The sequence below is a fragment of the Salmo salar genome, chromosome ssa21, assembly GCF_905237065.1.
Source record: "Salmo salar chromosome ssa21, Ssal_v3.1, whole genome shotgun sequence".
Lineage (NCBI taxonomy): Eukaryota > Metazoa > Chordata > Actinopteri > Salmoniformes > Salmonidae > Salmo > Salmo salar.
Window position 1 is genome coordinate 41,389,190 of NC_059462.1, and position 16,392 is coordinate 41,405,581.

Below are 16,392 nucleotides of genomic sequence, written 5' to 3' on the forward strand. Positions count from 1 at the left end.
GTTGACGAGCACAAGAGACCTATTTAAGTTTTACAGACTATATTGAGTAATTCCAATAACATATATTTGCATTTTATTAAAAGTGTATTTCTTTAAATATAGCCTAGCTATACAATAGCTTTCAACATACCAGTATTTTGTGTACACTTTCAAAATAAATGCTGGCATAAGTAATTTATTATTAAAAATAAAATATGCCAAATGATCCTTTTATTTATTCAAATGTAGTTTCAATGCTATGCCAAACAGTTGAAATGCACTAGAGTTCCAAAAAAGTATCAATATTCCCAAAATATAACATGTCTTTGCAGTGGGACTCTTATCCCCCCCAAATCAGCGTGCTGTCAGCATAATATCAAATATTTGTATAACTAGACGTGATAATATCCTGCTGCTAGTTGAACGGTAATCCCAATGCAAAGGAATCGGTCCACCAAATCAGGAAATGAAAGGCAAAAACTGGGCCTGCGCGGTATTTTATGGGACTGTTTCAGCAGCGTTTGACGTCACCGTGAACAGTTTAGTTTAGTGCTTGTTGTGGCGCAAACAAAATATTGTGTGCATAGCATATAATTCTAATTACAACAAATGATGAATATCGATCGGTGTGGACAGTTAGACAGATTTACTGCTGTTGCTGCATGACTTTTTGTGAGTGGCAATATACGTCATGCTTTTCGAACCATTCCATTTTTATTAAAGCCTTATAATAAAATAAAATGAACATTGGGATATTCTCATACGTACTTCTTCCTACCTAGGGGTGGCAGTGTACACCAGGATTTTTAATTGGGACATAAAATGTGTCTTTTTATCTGCCTGTACATGATACATTTGAATGCAGAAATACAGCAATGTTAAATGTACGCTCATTAGTGATCTTAAAATATATATTAATCAATAAGTGTCGATATAATTTAAGTTATATTTATTTTCCATGTAATGCTCACAAATGTGTTCAGGCATTTTCGCAGCCACCTAAGTGTACGGAAGAGCAACTGGTGAAAGTGTACAGGGTTTGATGGATGAGCAAGGGATTTTTTTTATGTTGAAATAAATATTCTAGCTACATTTTCTATCTCAACAACGTCGGTTTATTTAGAGAAGTAGACATGCCTTTATTTGCGCAGAATCCATTCGATCAAGATGTTGGTAAGTTGAGCGCTTCATTTGGCATTTTGGTTAGGAGTGACCTAGCGTAACTACCGTAGCTTCGTACATAGCGAAACCTCTCGCCCGCGAGCTAACAATAACAACTAGCAAGCTAACGTTAGCCATGCTACGTGTCTGTAGCTAGCTACCTTGACGTTCTGATCAAATGTGAGATTATCCACATAGCTAGCTAGTTATGCGGTTTGGTAAACTCGGCAACTAGCTTGTAGCAGACAGTCATCGGTCAGACTTTGTGCTAGCTATGTTAGCTAGCTACTAGTAGCTAGTTGTTGTGTCATCGCTATATCGTAATGAACGATTTTCAATAACAAGACTGACTAAACTGCAACAAGCTCACACATTCAACAATAACAACATTATCCAGCTAGTTAGTTCATTTAGCTTGATGCATTCATGAGTTGGGTTAGTTTTAGGTTTACTGAAAGGGAAGGAGGATCTTGTATGCAGACGTTGTATGCATATACTATACAGTACATTCGGGAAAGTATTCAGACCCCTTGACTGTTTCCACATTTTGTTACGTTACAGCCTTATTCTAAAATTGATTTAAAAATGTTATCCTCAATCTACACACAGTACCCCATAATGACAATGCGAAAATAGTTGTAAAAACATTTTTGACCCCCCCCAAAAAAAACTTATTTACATAAGTATTCAGACCCTTTTCTATGATAATCGAAATTGAGCTCAGGTGCATCCTGTTTCCATTGATCATTCTTGATGTTTTTCTGCAATTTGATTGAAGTCGACCTGTGGTAAATTTCAATTGATTGGACATGGTTTGGAAAAGCACACACCTGTCTATGTAAGGTCCCACAGTTGACAGTGAATGTCAGAGCAGAAACTAAGCCATGAGGTCGAAGGAATTGCCCGTAGAGCTCTGAGACAGGATTGTGTTGAGGCACAGATCTGGGGAAGGGTACCAAAAAATGTCTGCAGCACTGAAGGTCCCCAAGAACACAGTGGCCTCCATTCTTAAATAGAAAAAGTTTTGAACCACCAAGACTCTTCCTAGAGCTGGCCGTCGGGCCAAACTTAGCAAGCGGTGGCGAAGGGCCTTGGTCAAGGAGGTCACCAAGAACCCCATGGTCACTCTGACAGAGCTCTAGAATTATGTTGAAATAAATATTCTAGCTACATTTTCTATCTCAACAACGTCGGTTTATTTAGAGAAGTAGACATGCCTTTATTTGCGCAGAATCCATTCGATCAAGATGTTGGTAAGTTGAGCGCTTCATTTGGCATTTTGGTTAGGAGTGACCTAGCGTAACTACCGTAGCTTCGTACATAGCGAAACCTCTCGCCCGCGAGCTAACAATAACAACTAGCAAGCTAACGTTAGCCATGCTACGTGTCTGTAGCTAGCTACCTTGACGTTCTGATCAAATGTGAGATTATCCACATAGCTAGCTAGTTATGCGGTTTGGTAAACTCGGTAACTAGCTTGTAGCAGACAGTGGCCTCCATTCTTAAATAGAAAAAGTTTTGAACCACCAAGACTCTTCCTAGAGCTGGCCGTCCGGCCAAACTTAGCAAGCGGTGGCGAAGGGCCTTGGTCAAGGAGGTCACCAAGAACCCCATGGTCACTCTGACAGAGCTCTAGAATTCCTCTGTGGAGATGGGAGAACCTTCCAGAAGGGCAACCATCTCTGCAGCACTCCACCAATTAGGCCTTTATGGTAGATTAGCCAGACGGAAGCTACTCCTCAGTAATAGGCACTTGACAGCCTGCTTGGAGTTTGCCAAAAGGCACCTAAAGACTCAGACCATGAGAAACGAGATTCTCTGGTCTGATGAAACCAACATTTAACTATTTTGGCCTGAATGCCAAGCGTCACATCTGGAGGAAACCTGGCACCATCCCTACGGTGAAGCATGGTGGTGGCAGCATCATGCTGTGGGGATGATTTCCGAGGCAGGGACTGGAAGACTAGTCAGGTTCGAGTCGAAGATGAATGAAGCCAAGTACAGAGAGATCCTTGATAAAAAAAACGGCTCCAGGACCTCAGACTGGAGCAAAAGTTAACCTTCCAACAGGACAACAACCCTAAGCACACAGCCAAGACGACGCAGGAATGGCTTCAGGAAAAGTTTCTGAATGTCCTTGAGTGGCCGAGCCAGAGCCCGGACTTGAACTCGATATCTGGGTAGACCTGAAAATAGCTGTGCAGCGACGCTCCCCATCCAACCTGACAGAAGCTTGAGAGCATCTGCAGAGAAGAATGGGAGAAACTCCCCAAATACAGGTGTGCCAAGCTTGTAGCATCATACCCAAGAAGACTTGAGACTGTAATCGCTGCCAAAGGTGCTAAAACAAAGTACTGAGTAAATTGTATGAATACTTTTGGTAAAGCGTTTTCAGCGAATTTTTTTTACAATTTCGTTAAAAAATCTGAACTTGTTTTTGATTTGTCATTATGGGGTATTGTGTGTAGATTGATGGGGGTAAAACATGTCATACATTTTAGAATAAGGCTGTAGTGTAAAACAAAATGTTGATCAAGTCAATGGGTCTGAATACTTTCCGAATGCACTGTAGCTAGCTAATCCCCTCTAGGGTGAGCAGTTTAGCCATCATCTTTGGAACAGATGCTCTCGTATCTCTTAGTTTCCTTGTAGCTACAATAATACGAATTTCACTCTGTACAGAAATATATAGTTAGCCATGTGTAATGGCTTTATCACAAATAAAATAAAGTCTATTGGTCGCATACACAGATTTGCAGGTGCAGCGAAATGCTTGTTTCTAGCTCCCAACAAAAAGTGCAGTAATAAAAAATACCTACCAATCACATCATTCAAAAAGTGAAAAGAAAGCAATTAAGCCAGGTCCGGGATGTCGAATTTCTATTGAGTGACTAAGTAATAATACATATGTTCTGAGCAAATAAAATAAAAATACTGCAAAGATGGCTAGGCGCTAGAAACACGGTGACTGTGCCATCTTGTATCACAAATCAGATATGGAATAATTGACTTTATTCCTAGTCTAGTCATAAAACTTCCAGAATAATGTATTAACTGTCAATCCTATACAAATATAGTGGTGAACTGAAGCAATGAGAACTAGAGGTATAATATTGAGTTAATGTTGGCCCAACACACTACATGCCAACCACAGATTCTCTTTTCCCAACTAACCACATGTATCTCGGTGTACCACATTTTCAGAGAAAGCCACCAATGAAACCAATACAGTGGAGGACTGGGCCCTGATTATGGATATCTGTGACAGAGTTGGACAGACGCCCAATGGGTAAGTTGAAGTGCGACTTCCTATTTCTATAATATCACCATTGTTTCTAAAATGTTTTATTTTGGAACCAAAACTGAACAGTACAGGTTATTGTATGGGACAATATACAAACATCTGAGAAAGATCATTTGAAAAGACAATTGAGTACATTTGTTTTGGTTTCCTTTTTTAAATTAAAAAAAAAGTAACCTTTAACTTTGATTCATCTTGATATGAGATTAACTTTAATTAATTGAAGGTTATTTGTTGATGTACAAATTGAAATGTACCGATTTTAAGGTTGTCATTATTGGTGGGGTGGGTTCACGAGAAATGGGGTTCCTGCTGAACAAGTTATAATGCCACTGCTCTAACCTAACTCCAGGACTCAAGTTGAGGTTATTGGTTATGATTTTTTTTAATAGCTATGGCATTGAATAGCAGTGACTCAGAATGAAATGCATATCTGTATGAAAAAGTATGATAATGTATGCAGTCACCACTGGAATTCACTCTGAATAAGTCTCTACTAAATGTAAATAGTGTCTTCAGAAAGTATTCATACCCCTTCACTTATTCCAAATTGTTGTAACAGCCTGAATTCAAAATGGATTAAATATATTTTTTTAATTAACATCTACACACAATACCCCATAATGACAAAGTGAAAACATGTTTAGAAATGTTTGCAAATGTATTAAAAATGAAATACAGATCTAATTTGCATAAGATTTCACACCCCTGATACTTTATAGACAGCTTTGAGTCATCTTGGGTTGTCTGTATCAGCTTTGCACATCTGAATTTGGGGATTTTCTCACATTCTTTCTTACAGACATTCTCAAACTCTGTTAAGTTAGATGGGGTGCGGTGGTCAACAGCAATCTTCAAGTTTTACCACAATGGGATTCAAGTCTGGGCTTTGGCTGGGCCGGCCACTCAAGGACTTTCACATTCTTGTTCTGAATCCATTCCAGCATTGCTTTGGCTGTATGCTTGGGGTCATTGTCCAGTTGGATCGTACATCTTCGCCCCCAGTCTAAAGGGGCTCCATGTATTTGGCTCCATTCATTGTCCCCTCTATCCTTATCACTATCCCAGTCCCTACCAGCAGAAAAGCATCCCATAGCGTGATGCTGCCACCACCATGCTTCACAGTAGGGATGGCGTTAGGCGTGTGATGAGCTGGGCTCGATGAGCTGGGCTCTTTTCAGACATGGCGCTTTGCATTCAGGCCAAAGAGGTTTTTGTCTCATCAGACCACATCATCTTTCGCCTTATGATCTCAGTCTTTCATGTGCCTTTTTGCAATCTCCAAGCGTGCTGTCATGTGCCTTTTTACTCAGGAGTGGCGTCCGTCTGACCACTCTCCCATAAATCCCAGATTGGTGAAGTGCTGTAGAGTCTGTTGCCCTTCTGGCAGGTTCTGCCATCTCAGCCAAGGAACTCTGTAGCTCTGTCAGAATAGTAATTGGGTTCTGGGTCACCTCCCTGACCAAGGTCCTTCTTGCCCGGTTGCTCAGTTTGGTCGGACGGCTGGGTCTAGGCAGAGTTTTGGTAATTCCATATTTTTTTTCAATTTCTCAATGATGGAGACCACTGTTTTCTTGGAAACTTTCAACAATCTAGAAATTGTTTTAAACCCTTCCCCAGATAGAGTTGAAGTCGGAAGTTTACATACACCTTAGCCAAATACATTTAAACTCAGTTTTTCACAATTCCTGACATTTAATCCTAGTAAATATTCCCTGTCTTAGGTCAGTTAGGATCACCACTTTATTTTAAGAATTTGAAATGTCAGAATACTAGTAGAGAGAATTATTTCAGCTTTTATTTCTTTAATCACATTCCCAGTGGGTCAAACGTTTACATACACTCAATTAGTTTTGGGTAGCATTGCCTTTAAATTGTTTAACTTGGGTCAAATGTTTTGCTTCCCACAATAAGTTAGGTACATTTTGGCCCATTCCTCCTGACAGAGCTGGTGTAACTGAGTCTGGTTTGTAGGCCTCCTTGCTCGCACACACTTTTTCAGTTCTGCCCACAAATTTTCTATAGCATTGAGGTCAGGGCTTTGATGGCCACTCCAATACCTTCACTTTGTTGTACTTAAGCCATTTTTCCACAACTTTGGAAGTATGCTTGGGGTCATTGTCCATTTGGAAGACCCATTTGTGACCAAACTTGAACTTCCTGAGTGATTTCTGGAGATGTTGCTTCAATATATCCACATAATTTCCCTCCCTCATGATGCCATCTATTTTGTATAGTGCACCAGACCCTCCTGCAGCAAAGCACCCCCACAACATGATGCTGCCACCCCCGTGCTTCAAGGTTGGGGGTGCCAACAAGGGTTTTGCCACCAAGTACTAATTCATGTTTTGCAGAGGGTTCAAATACTTATTTCCCTCATTAAAATGCTAATCAATTTATAACATTTTTGACATGTGTTTTTCTGGATATTTGTGTTATTATTCTGTCTCTCACTGTTCAAATAAACCTACCATTAAAATTATAGACTGATCCTTTCTTTGTCAGTGGGCAAACGTACAAAATCAGCAGGGGATCAAATACTTTTTTTCCCCCACTGTAGATACTTTTGTACCTGTTTCCTCCAGCATCTTCACAAGGTCCTTTGCTGTTCTGGGATTGATTTGCACTTTTCGCACCAAAGTACATTAATCTCTAGGAGACAGAACACGTCTCCTTCCTGAGCGGTATGACGGCTAATTGGTCCCATGGTGTTTACTTGCGTGCTATTGTTTGTACAGATGAACGTGGTACCTTCAGGCGTTTGGAAAGTTCTCCCAAGGATGGACCAGCGTTGTGGAGGTCTACACATTTTTTTTCTGAGGTCTTTGCTGATTTTCTTTTGATTTTCCCATGATGTCAAGCAAAGAGGCACAGAGTTTGAAAGTAGGCCTTGAAATACATCCACAGGTACACCTCCAATTGACTCAAATGATGTCAATCAGCCTATTAGAAGCTTCTAAAGCCATGACATCATTTTCTGTAATTTTCCAAGCTGTTTAAAGGCACCATCAACTTAGTGTGTGTAAACCTCTGACCCACTGGAATTGTGATACAGTGAATTATAAGCAAAATAATCTGTCTGTAAACAATTGTTGGGAAAAATTACTTGTGTGATGCACAAAGTAGATGTCCTAACCGACTTGCCAAAACTATAGTTTGTTTAACAAGAAATTTGTGGAGTGGTTGAAAAACGAGTTTTAGTAACTCCAACCTAAGTGTATGTAAACTTCCGACTTCAACTGTATATGCCTCATCACAATTCTATCCCTGAGATCTAAAGACACTTCCTTGGACTTCATGGTCTAGTTTCTGCTTTGACATGCCCAGTCAACTGTGGGACCTTTTTTAAATAGACAGCTGTGTTTCTTTCTAAATCATGTCCAAACAATCGAATTGGCCACAGCTGTACTCCAATCAAGTTGTAGTGACATATCAAGGACGATCAAAGGAAATTGGATGCACCTGAGCTCAATTTGGAGTGTCATTATGTAAATTAGATTTCTGTATTTCAGTTAAAATAAATTTGCTAAAATGTCTGAACTTGTATTCACTTTGCTATTATGGGGTATTGTGTGTAGATGGGTGAAAAAAATTAGACATTTTATCAATTTTGAATTGCGGCTTTAACACAACAAAGTGTGGAATAGGTAAAGGGGTATGAATACTTTCTGAAGGCACTGTAACTGTATATTGAAGATGATATAATTTTGGAAAACTCATGTAGGAATAACCTTCTACTTGAGCCATAATAACCATGTCTCTACCTGCCATTCTTCTCCCAGAGCCAAGGACTGCTTGAGGTCTGTGATGAAGCGAGTCAACCACAAGGTCCCACACGTTGCCATGCAGGCCCTCACCGTGAGTTCTGATAACTTACTTTATTATTTATTGTGTTATTCAAGACATCTGGAGCAAAAGCTGCATATCATTTGGTAGACCGTTGAAAAACCTACTGCTTAACTGTGTAACAGTCTTTATTATACATGAATAATCCGATGTCAATAGAGAAATAGTCTGCATAGGGTGCGGGGTTAGTGTAAGGTCAGGTGTTTTAGTCTCAGCATGGTGTCAGGCCCTGGAGCTTGTTTAGTGACTGCGATCATAGACGCGGTTAATGAGTCATGAATCCTGCTATAGGATGGATAGCAGAGTTTAAACAATTTGCTTGTATAAAGTCTGAGTGTGAATTTCTTGGTTCAGACAGTGAGGCTGGTGGATCAAAAGCTCTCTGACTTTTGCCATAAGCCTCATTGACACCCTCCAGTCTGACCCAATAAAGTATTTGTGAAGAGTGGTCCATCTCCTGCTGCTCTTGGCAGTTATAGAGCTCTGAGCTCGTAACTCTCCGGCTCTGGGTAGCCAGTTAACCAGAGTGTGATGATCCATGGCCCTGGATACGTTTTTTTACTGCTTTGTTCTGTTCTCTCTGCTGCTTAGAGTTGTTATAGAGTGATGATGCTAAGCCTCAGACCATGTGATCCTTCTCTCTGACTCACCATTAGGGTAGATAGTCACATGGCTGTTCTATTTTTAGATCTCTCTCCTCACTCAGTCAACTTTAGCTCCCTCTGTTATAAAATCATGCATCATTTCAATGGTGTTACATTTATTAATGTTAATAAATGTTTCTGTTATTCAATCAAATGTGGAATTGTGGAAGTGAATAAAAGCGTTAGGCTACTTCTCTTGCTGTAATGTGAAACTTCTACATAAATCATCTAAACTTACTACTGTACTAACCTGGCTTTTCTCCCTGTTACAGTTGCTGGCTGCCTGTGTCAATAACAGTGGAAGAATATTTCACTTAGAAATCTGCTCGCGGGAGTTTGCCACTGAAGTCCGAACTGTGTTGGGCAGGGTACGGAAGCCGTCTCAAGTTTTTTCTTTTGCAATATTTGTGCTGAATTGAGGATGTTCAGACTTACACACACGTGAGCAAGCATAACAATTAAATCAAATACAATTTTATTTGTCACATGCGCCGAATACAACAGGTGTAAACCTTACCGTGAAATGCTTACTTATAAGCCCCTTACCAACAATGCAGTTCAAGAAATAGAGATACTAAAATATTTACTACATAAACTAAAGTAAAATGAAAAAGTAACACAATAAAAACACAAAATAACGAGGCTATATACAGGGGGTACCGGTACCGAGTCAATGTGTGTGGGGTACAGGTTAGTCAAGGTCATTTGTACATGTAGGTAGGGGTGAAGTGACTATGCATAGATAATAAACAGTGAGTAGCAGCAGTGTAAAAACAAATGGGGGGGGTCAGTGTAGATACTCCAGGTGGCCATTTGATGAATTCTTATGGGCTGTGGGTAAAAGCTGTTAAGGAGCCTTTTGGACCTAGACTTGGACCTAGAGAACAGTCTATGACTTGGGTGACTGGAGTCTTTGACAATTTTTAGGGCCTTCATCTGACACGGCCTAGTATATAGGTCCTGAATGGCAGGAAGCTTGGCCCCAGTGACGTACTGGGCCGTACGCACTACCCTCGGTAGCTCCTTACAGTTGGATGCCGAGCAGTTGCCATACCAGGCGGTGATGCAACCGGTCAGGATGCTCTTGATGGTGCAGCTATAGAACGTTTTGAGGATCTAGGGACCCATGACAAATCTTTTCAGTCTCCTGAGAGGAAAAATGTGTTGTTGTGCCCTCTTCACAACTGTCTTGGTGTGTTTGGAGCATGATAGTTTGTTGATGTGGACACCAAGGAACATGAAACTCTCGACCCTCTCCACTACAGCCCCGCCGATATTAATGGGTGCCTGTTCAGCCCTCCTTTTCCTGTAGTCCATGATCAGCTCCTTTGTCTTGCTCACATTGAGGGAGAGGTTGTTATCCTGGCATCACACTGCAAGGTCTCTGGCCTTCTCCCTATAGGCTGTCTCATCGTTGTTGGTGATCAGGCCTACCACTGTTGTGTCGTCAGCCAACTTAATGATGCTGTTGGAGTCGTGCTTGGCCACGCAGCCGTGGGAGTACAGGAGGGGACTGAACACGCACCCCTGAGGGGCCCCAGTGAGGATCAGCGTGGCAGATGTGTTGTTGCCTACCCTTACCACTTGGGAGCGGGCCGTCAGGAAGTCCAGGATCCAGTTGCAGAGGGAGGTGTTTATTCCCAGGGTCTTTAGCTTAGTGATGAGCTTTGTGGGCACTATGGTGTTGAACGCTGAGCTGTAGTCATTGAACAGCTTTCTCACATAGGTGTTCCTTTTGTCCAGGTGGGAAAGGGTAGTGTGGAGTGCGATTGAGATTGCGTCATCTGTGGATAACTTGGGGCGATATGCGAATAGGACTGGGTCTAGGGTTTCCGGGATAATGGTGTTGATGTGAGCCATGACCAGCCTTTCAAAGCAATACATGGCTACTGACGTGAGTGCTACGGGGTGGTAGTCATTTAGGCAGGTTACCTTAGCTTTCTTGGGCACAGGGACTATGGTGGTCTGCTTGGAACATGTAGGTATTACAGACTCGGGCAAGGAGAGGTTGAAAATGTAATTGAAGACACTTGTCAGTTGGTACGTGCATGCTCTGAGTACACGTCCTGGTAATCCGTCTGGCCCCACAGCCTTGTGAATGTTGACCTGTTTAAAGGTCTTGCTCACATCGGCTACTGAGAGCGTTATAACACAGTCGTCTGGAACAGCTTGTGCTCTCATGCTTGCTTCAGTGTTGCTTGCCTCGAAGTGAGCATAAAAGGCATTTAGCTCATCTGGTAGGCTCGCGGCTGGGTTTCCCTTTGTAGTCTGTAATAGTTTGCAAGCCCTGCCACATCCGACGAGTGTCAGTGCCGGTGTAGTAGGATTCAATCTTAATCCTGTATTGACGCTTTGCTTGTTTGATGGTTCATCTGAGGGCATAGCGGAATTTCTTTAAAGAATCCGGATTAGTGTCCCACTCCTTGAAAGCTGCAGCTCTAGCCTTTAGCTCGGTGCGGATGTTGCCTGTAATCCATGGCTTCTGGTTTTAGATATGTACGTACTATCACTGTGGGGATGACATTGTGCACTTATTGATAAAGCTGGTGACTGAGGTGGTATACTCCTCAATGCCATTGGATGAATCCTGGAACATATTCCAGTCTACTAGCAAAACAGTCCTGATGCGTAGCATCTGTGTCAGACCACTTCCGTGTTGAGCAAGTCACTGGTACTTCCTGCTTTAGTTTTTGCTTGTAAGCAGGAATCAGGAGGATATAATTATGGTCAGATTTGCCAAATGGAGGGTGAGGGAGAGCTTTGTATGTGTCTGGGAGTAAAGGTGGTCTAGAGTTGTTTTTTTCCTCTGGTTGCACATGTGACATGCTGATGACATTAGGTAAAACGGATTTAAGTTTGCCTCCATCAAAGTCCCTGGCCACTAGGAGCGCTGCTTCTGGATGAGCTTTTTCTTGTTTGCTTATGCCCTTATACAGCTAGTTGAGTGCAGTCTTAGTGCCAGCATCGGTTTGTGGTGGTAAATAGATGGCTATGAATAATATAGATGGGAACTCTCTTCTTAGATAGTGTGGTCTACAGCTCATCATAAGGTACTCTACCTCAGGCGAGAAATACCTTGAGACTTCTTTAATATTAGACATCGCGCACCAGCTGTTATTGACAAGTAGACACACACCCCTGCCCCTCGTCTTACCAGAAGTAGCTGCTCTGTCCTGACGATGCACAGAATACCAAGCCAGCTCTCTATTATCCGTGCCGTCGTTCAGCCAGAATTCGGTGAAACATAAGATATTAGTTTTTAATGTCCCATTGGTAGGATAGTCTTGATCGTAGATCATCCAGTTTATTCTCCAGTGATTTCAGGTTGGGCGGTAGGACGGATGGTAGTGGCGGTTTACCCACTTGCCATTGAATTTTCACAAGGCAGCTCGACCTCCTCCCCCTGTATCTCCGTCTTTTCTTCACGCGAATGACAGGGATTTGGGCCTGGTCTTGGGAAAGCAGTATATCCTTCGCGTTGGACTCATTGAAGAAAAAATGTTAGTCTGGTTTGAGGTGAGTAATCGCTGTTCTGATGTCCAGAAGCTCTTTCGGGTCATAAGAGACGGTAGAGGCAACATTATGTACAAAATAAGTTAAAAACAATGCGAAAACAACTAACAAAATATCACAGTTGGTTAGGAGCCCGTAAAACGGCAGCCATCCCCTCTGGCGCCATTATTATCATTCAGCTGGCTCTTTGTGTCAATGTTTTGTTTGTATCTACCTCTATCAAATAAGTAGCCTAATAATTATTATTACTATCCCCAATGCAGGCTCACAGCAAGGTGTGTGACAAGCTGAAGGGGATGATGGTGGAGTGGTGTGATGGGTTCCAGAAAGATCCACAGCTCAGTCTGGTCAGTGCCACAATCAAGTCTCTGAGAGAGGAAGGGGTTGTCTTCCCATCCTCTGGGTCACAGGTAATGTAGTCAACAATCTATCGTCTATCACTCTAACCCAGTGTTGCCTCTATCATTGTATATGCCAGGCAGTTTCCCCTCACTACTAACTGTTACCCCCTTCCTAAAAGAGTTTTTATTTTTATTTGTTTCAATTTGTGCCAATTGGTCTGGATGTGCCTCACCTGGAAAATAGAGCCATTTGAACCGCAATGTCTTTTTTTTTAAAGTATTTTATTATTGTTTTTAACTTTTACCCCTTTTTTTTCTCCCCAATTTCGTGATATCCAATTGGTAGTTAGTCTTGTCCCATCGCTGCAACTCACCTACGAACTCGGGAGAGGTGAAGGTCGAGAGCCATGCGTCCTCCAAAACACAACCCTGCCAAGCTGCACTGCTTCTTGACACACTGCTCGCTCAACCTGGAAGCCAGCCCTACCAATGTGTCAGAGGAAACACTGTACAACTGGCGACTGAGGTCAGCTTGCAGACACTTGGCCCGCTAAAAGGAGTCGCTAGAGCGCGATGAGCCAAGGTAATCCCGGCTGGCCAAACCATCCCGGGACCCGGACGATGCTGGGCCAATTGTGCGCCGCCTCATGGGTCTCCCTGTCACGGCCGGCTGTGACATAGCCTGGGATCGAACCTGGGTCTGTAGTAACGCCCCAAGAACATATACTACCCACCACTGTGACCTGTATGCTGTTGTTGGATGGTCCTCGCTTCATATTCGTCGCCAAAAACACTGGCTCCAGGTCATCTACAAGTCTCTGCTAGGTAAAGCTCCGCCTTATCTCAGCTCACTGGTCACCATAGCAACACCCACCAGTAGCACGCGCTCCAGCAGGTATATTTCACTGGTCATCCCCAAAGCCAACACCTCCTTTGGCTGCCTTTCCTTCCAGTTCTCTGCTGCCAATGACTGGAACGAATTGCAAAAATCACTGAAGTTGGAGACTTCTATCTCCCTCAGTAACTTTAAGCGTCAGCTGTCAGAGCAGTTTACAGCAGTGTAAATTGCTAAATTGTAATTACTTCGCCACTATGGCTTATTTATTGCCTTACCTCCTTACTTCATTTGCACACACTATATACAGATTTTTATATTGTGTTATTGACTGTACTTTTGTTTATCCCATGTGTAACTGTGTTATTTTTGCCGCACTGCTTTGCTTTATCTTGGCCAGGTCGCAGTTGTAAATGAGAACTTGTTCTCAACTGGCCACCTGGTTAAATAAAGGTGAAATAAAATAAAAGCACTGCGATGCAGTTCCTTAGACCGCTGCGCCACTCGGGAGGCCCACGTAAACCAATTTTTTTTAACGTACTATATCAGTACTTTACCCTCTTACAGGGCGCTATGCTGACATTTTTTTTTTAAATGTAGGAGCACATCAAGAAATATAGGAGCACAAATAAAAAAATATTCAACATTTTTTCATAAGAATTGCCAGCAATAGCAAAATACAGGTTTAAGGAGCACCAGAATTTTTGGGGGGGCTATGAATCTTTTGTAGCTCATCTCCTGAAGAAGCTATTTTCCGTTTCCTTTTTGTTCCACTAAATGTTATCTGGGTGTGTTTTTTATAGAATTTTTTTTTTTTTTTTTGTGTAAAAAAATTCTAGGCACCAAATAAAAATTCCAAGTAGCACAGCTAAATATTTAGGAGCATAGGCGACTGAAAAGGTAGCATTGTAGAGCCCTGTCTTATTGAAGCTGTCGCCAGACTCGCCAACAAATCCAAGACAACTGTTATCGGCTAGCTCAAACACAAAGCTCTCCTCGTGACTTCAACCTGTGGTCCACTGTAAGCAAATAAGCTCTGTGTGTGTACTTTCACTGGCCCCAGTGCAGTGCGGTCTTTCCTTGTCCTCAGTGCGCTGCTCTCCCATGTGTTGCCAATACAGAGGAGGAGGATGGCGCTTGTCTCTGTGTTTTTAAGGCATGACCTCCGAATGGAATTTCCTCTCACATATTTCATGTAATACCCCAGTTCTCCCTATTTATTTATTTTTTCACCTTTATTTAACCAGGTAGGCTAGTTGAGAACAAGCTCTCATTTGCAACTGCGACCTGGCCAAGATAAGCATAGCAATTCGACACATACAACAACACAGAGTTACACATGGAATAAACAAAACATACAGTCAATAATACAGTAGAACAAAATAAATAAAAAAGTCTATATACAGTGAGTGCAAATGAGGTAAGTTAAGGCAATAAATAGGCAATGGTGGCGAAGTAATTACAATATAGCAATTAAACACTGGAATGGTAGATGTGCAGAAGATGAATGTGCAAGTAGAGATACTGGGGTGCAAAGGAGCAAGATAAATAAATACAGTATGGGGATGAGGTAGGTAGATAGATGGGCTGTTTACAGATGGGCTATGTACAGCTGCAGTGATCTGTGAGCTGCTCTGACAGCTGGTGCTTAAAGCTAGTGAGGGAGATATGAGTCTCCAGCTTCAGAGATTTTTGCAGTTCGTTCCAGTCACTGGCAGCAGAGAACTGGAAGGAAAGACGACCAAAGGAGGAATTGGCTTTGGGGGTGACCAGTGAGCTATACCTGCTGGAGCGCGTGCTACGAGTGGGTGCTGCTATGGTGACCAGTGAGCTGAGATAAGGCGGGGCTTTACCTAGCAGAGACTTGTAGATAACCTGTAGCCAGTGGGTTTGGCAACGAGTATGAAGCGAGGGCCAACCAACGAGAGCGTACAGGTCGCAATGGTGGGTAGTGTATGGGGCTTTGGTGGCAAAACGGATGGCACTGTGATAGACTGCATCCATTTTGTTGAGTAGAGTGTTGAAGGCTACTTTATAGATGACATCGCCGAAGTCAAGGATCGGTAGGATAGTCAGTTTTACAGCATGTTCGGCAGCATGAGTGAAGGATGCTTTGTTGCGAAATAGGAAGCCGATTCTAGATTTCATTTTGGATTGGAGATGCTTAATGTGAGTCTGGAAGGAGAGTTTACAGTCTAACCAGACACCTAGGTATTTGTAGTTGTCCACATATTCTAAGTCAGAACCGTCCAGAGTAGTGATGCTGGACGGGTGGGTAGGTGTGGGCAGCGATCGGTTGAAGAGCATGCATTTAGTTTTGCTTGCATTTAAGAGCAGTTGGAGGCCACGGAAGGAGAGTTGTATGGCATTGAAGCTCGTCTGGAGGTTAGTTAACACAGTGTCCAAAGAAGGGCCAGAAGTATACAGAATGGTGCCGTCTGCGTAGAGGTGGATCAGAGAATCACCAGCAGCAAGAGTGACATCATTGATGTATACAGAGAAAAGACTCGGCCTGAGGATTGAACCCTGTGGCACCCCCATAGAGACTGCCAGAGGTCCGGACAACAGGCCCTCCGATTTGACACACTGAGCTCTGTCTGAGAAGTAGTTGGTGTACCAGGCGAGGCAGTCATTAGAGAAACCAAGGCTGTTGAGTCTGCCGATAAGAATGTGGTGATTGACAGATTCGAAAGCCTTGGCCAGGTCGATGAATACGGCTGCACAGTAATGTCTCTTATCGATGGCGGTTATGATATCGTTTAGGACCTTGAG

The 16,392-nt window shown here is 42.5% G+C and overlaps 1 protein-coding gene across 2 annotated transcripts in view; it reads left to right on the plus strand.

Moving 5' to 3' along the window:
- The first annotated feature begins 961 nt into the window (after positions 1 to 961).
- The window catches only part of stam2 (signal transducing adaptor molecule (SH3 domain and ITAM motif) 2), a 32,652-nt gene continuing 17,221 nt past the window's right edge, over positions 962 to 16,392 (plus strand). Inside the window, exons 1-6 of one of the 2 annotated variants that reach the window (XM_045704775.1) lie at positions 989 to 1,053; positions 2,295 to 2,393; positions 4,345 to 4,429; positions 8,224 to 8,299; positions 9,204 to 9,299; positions 12,708 to 12,854. In XM_045704775.1, coding sequence (XP_045560731.1) covers positions 2,354 to 2,393; positions 4,345 to 4,429; positions 8,224 to 8,299; positions 9,204 to 9,299; positions 12,708 to 12,854 — 444 coding nt within the window. In that variant the 5' untranslated portion in view covers positions 989 to 1,053; positions 2,295 to 2,353. Of the gene's footprint in view, positions 1,153 to 2,294; positions 2,394 to 4,344; positions 4,430 to 8,223; positions 8,300 to 9,203; positions 9,300 to 12,707; positions 12,855 to 16,392 lie in introns of both variants that reach the window. The other variant, XM_045704776.1, reaches the window with a different exon arrangement.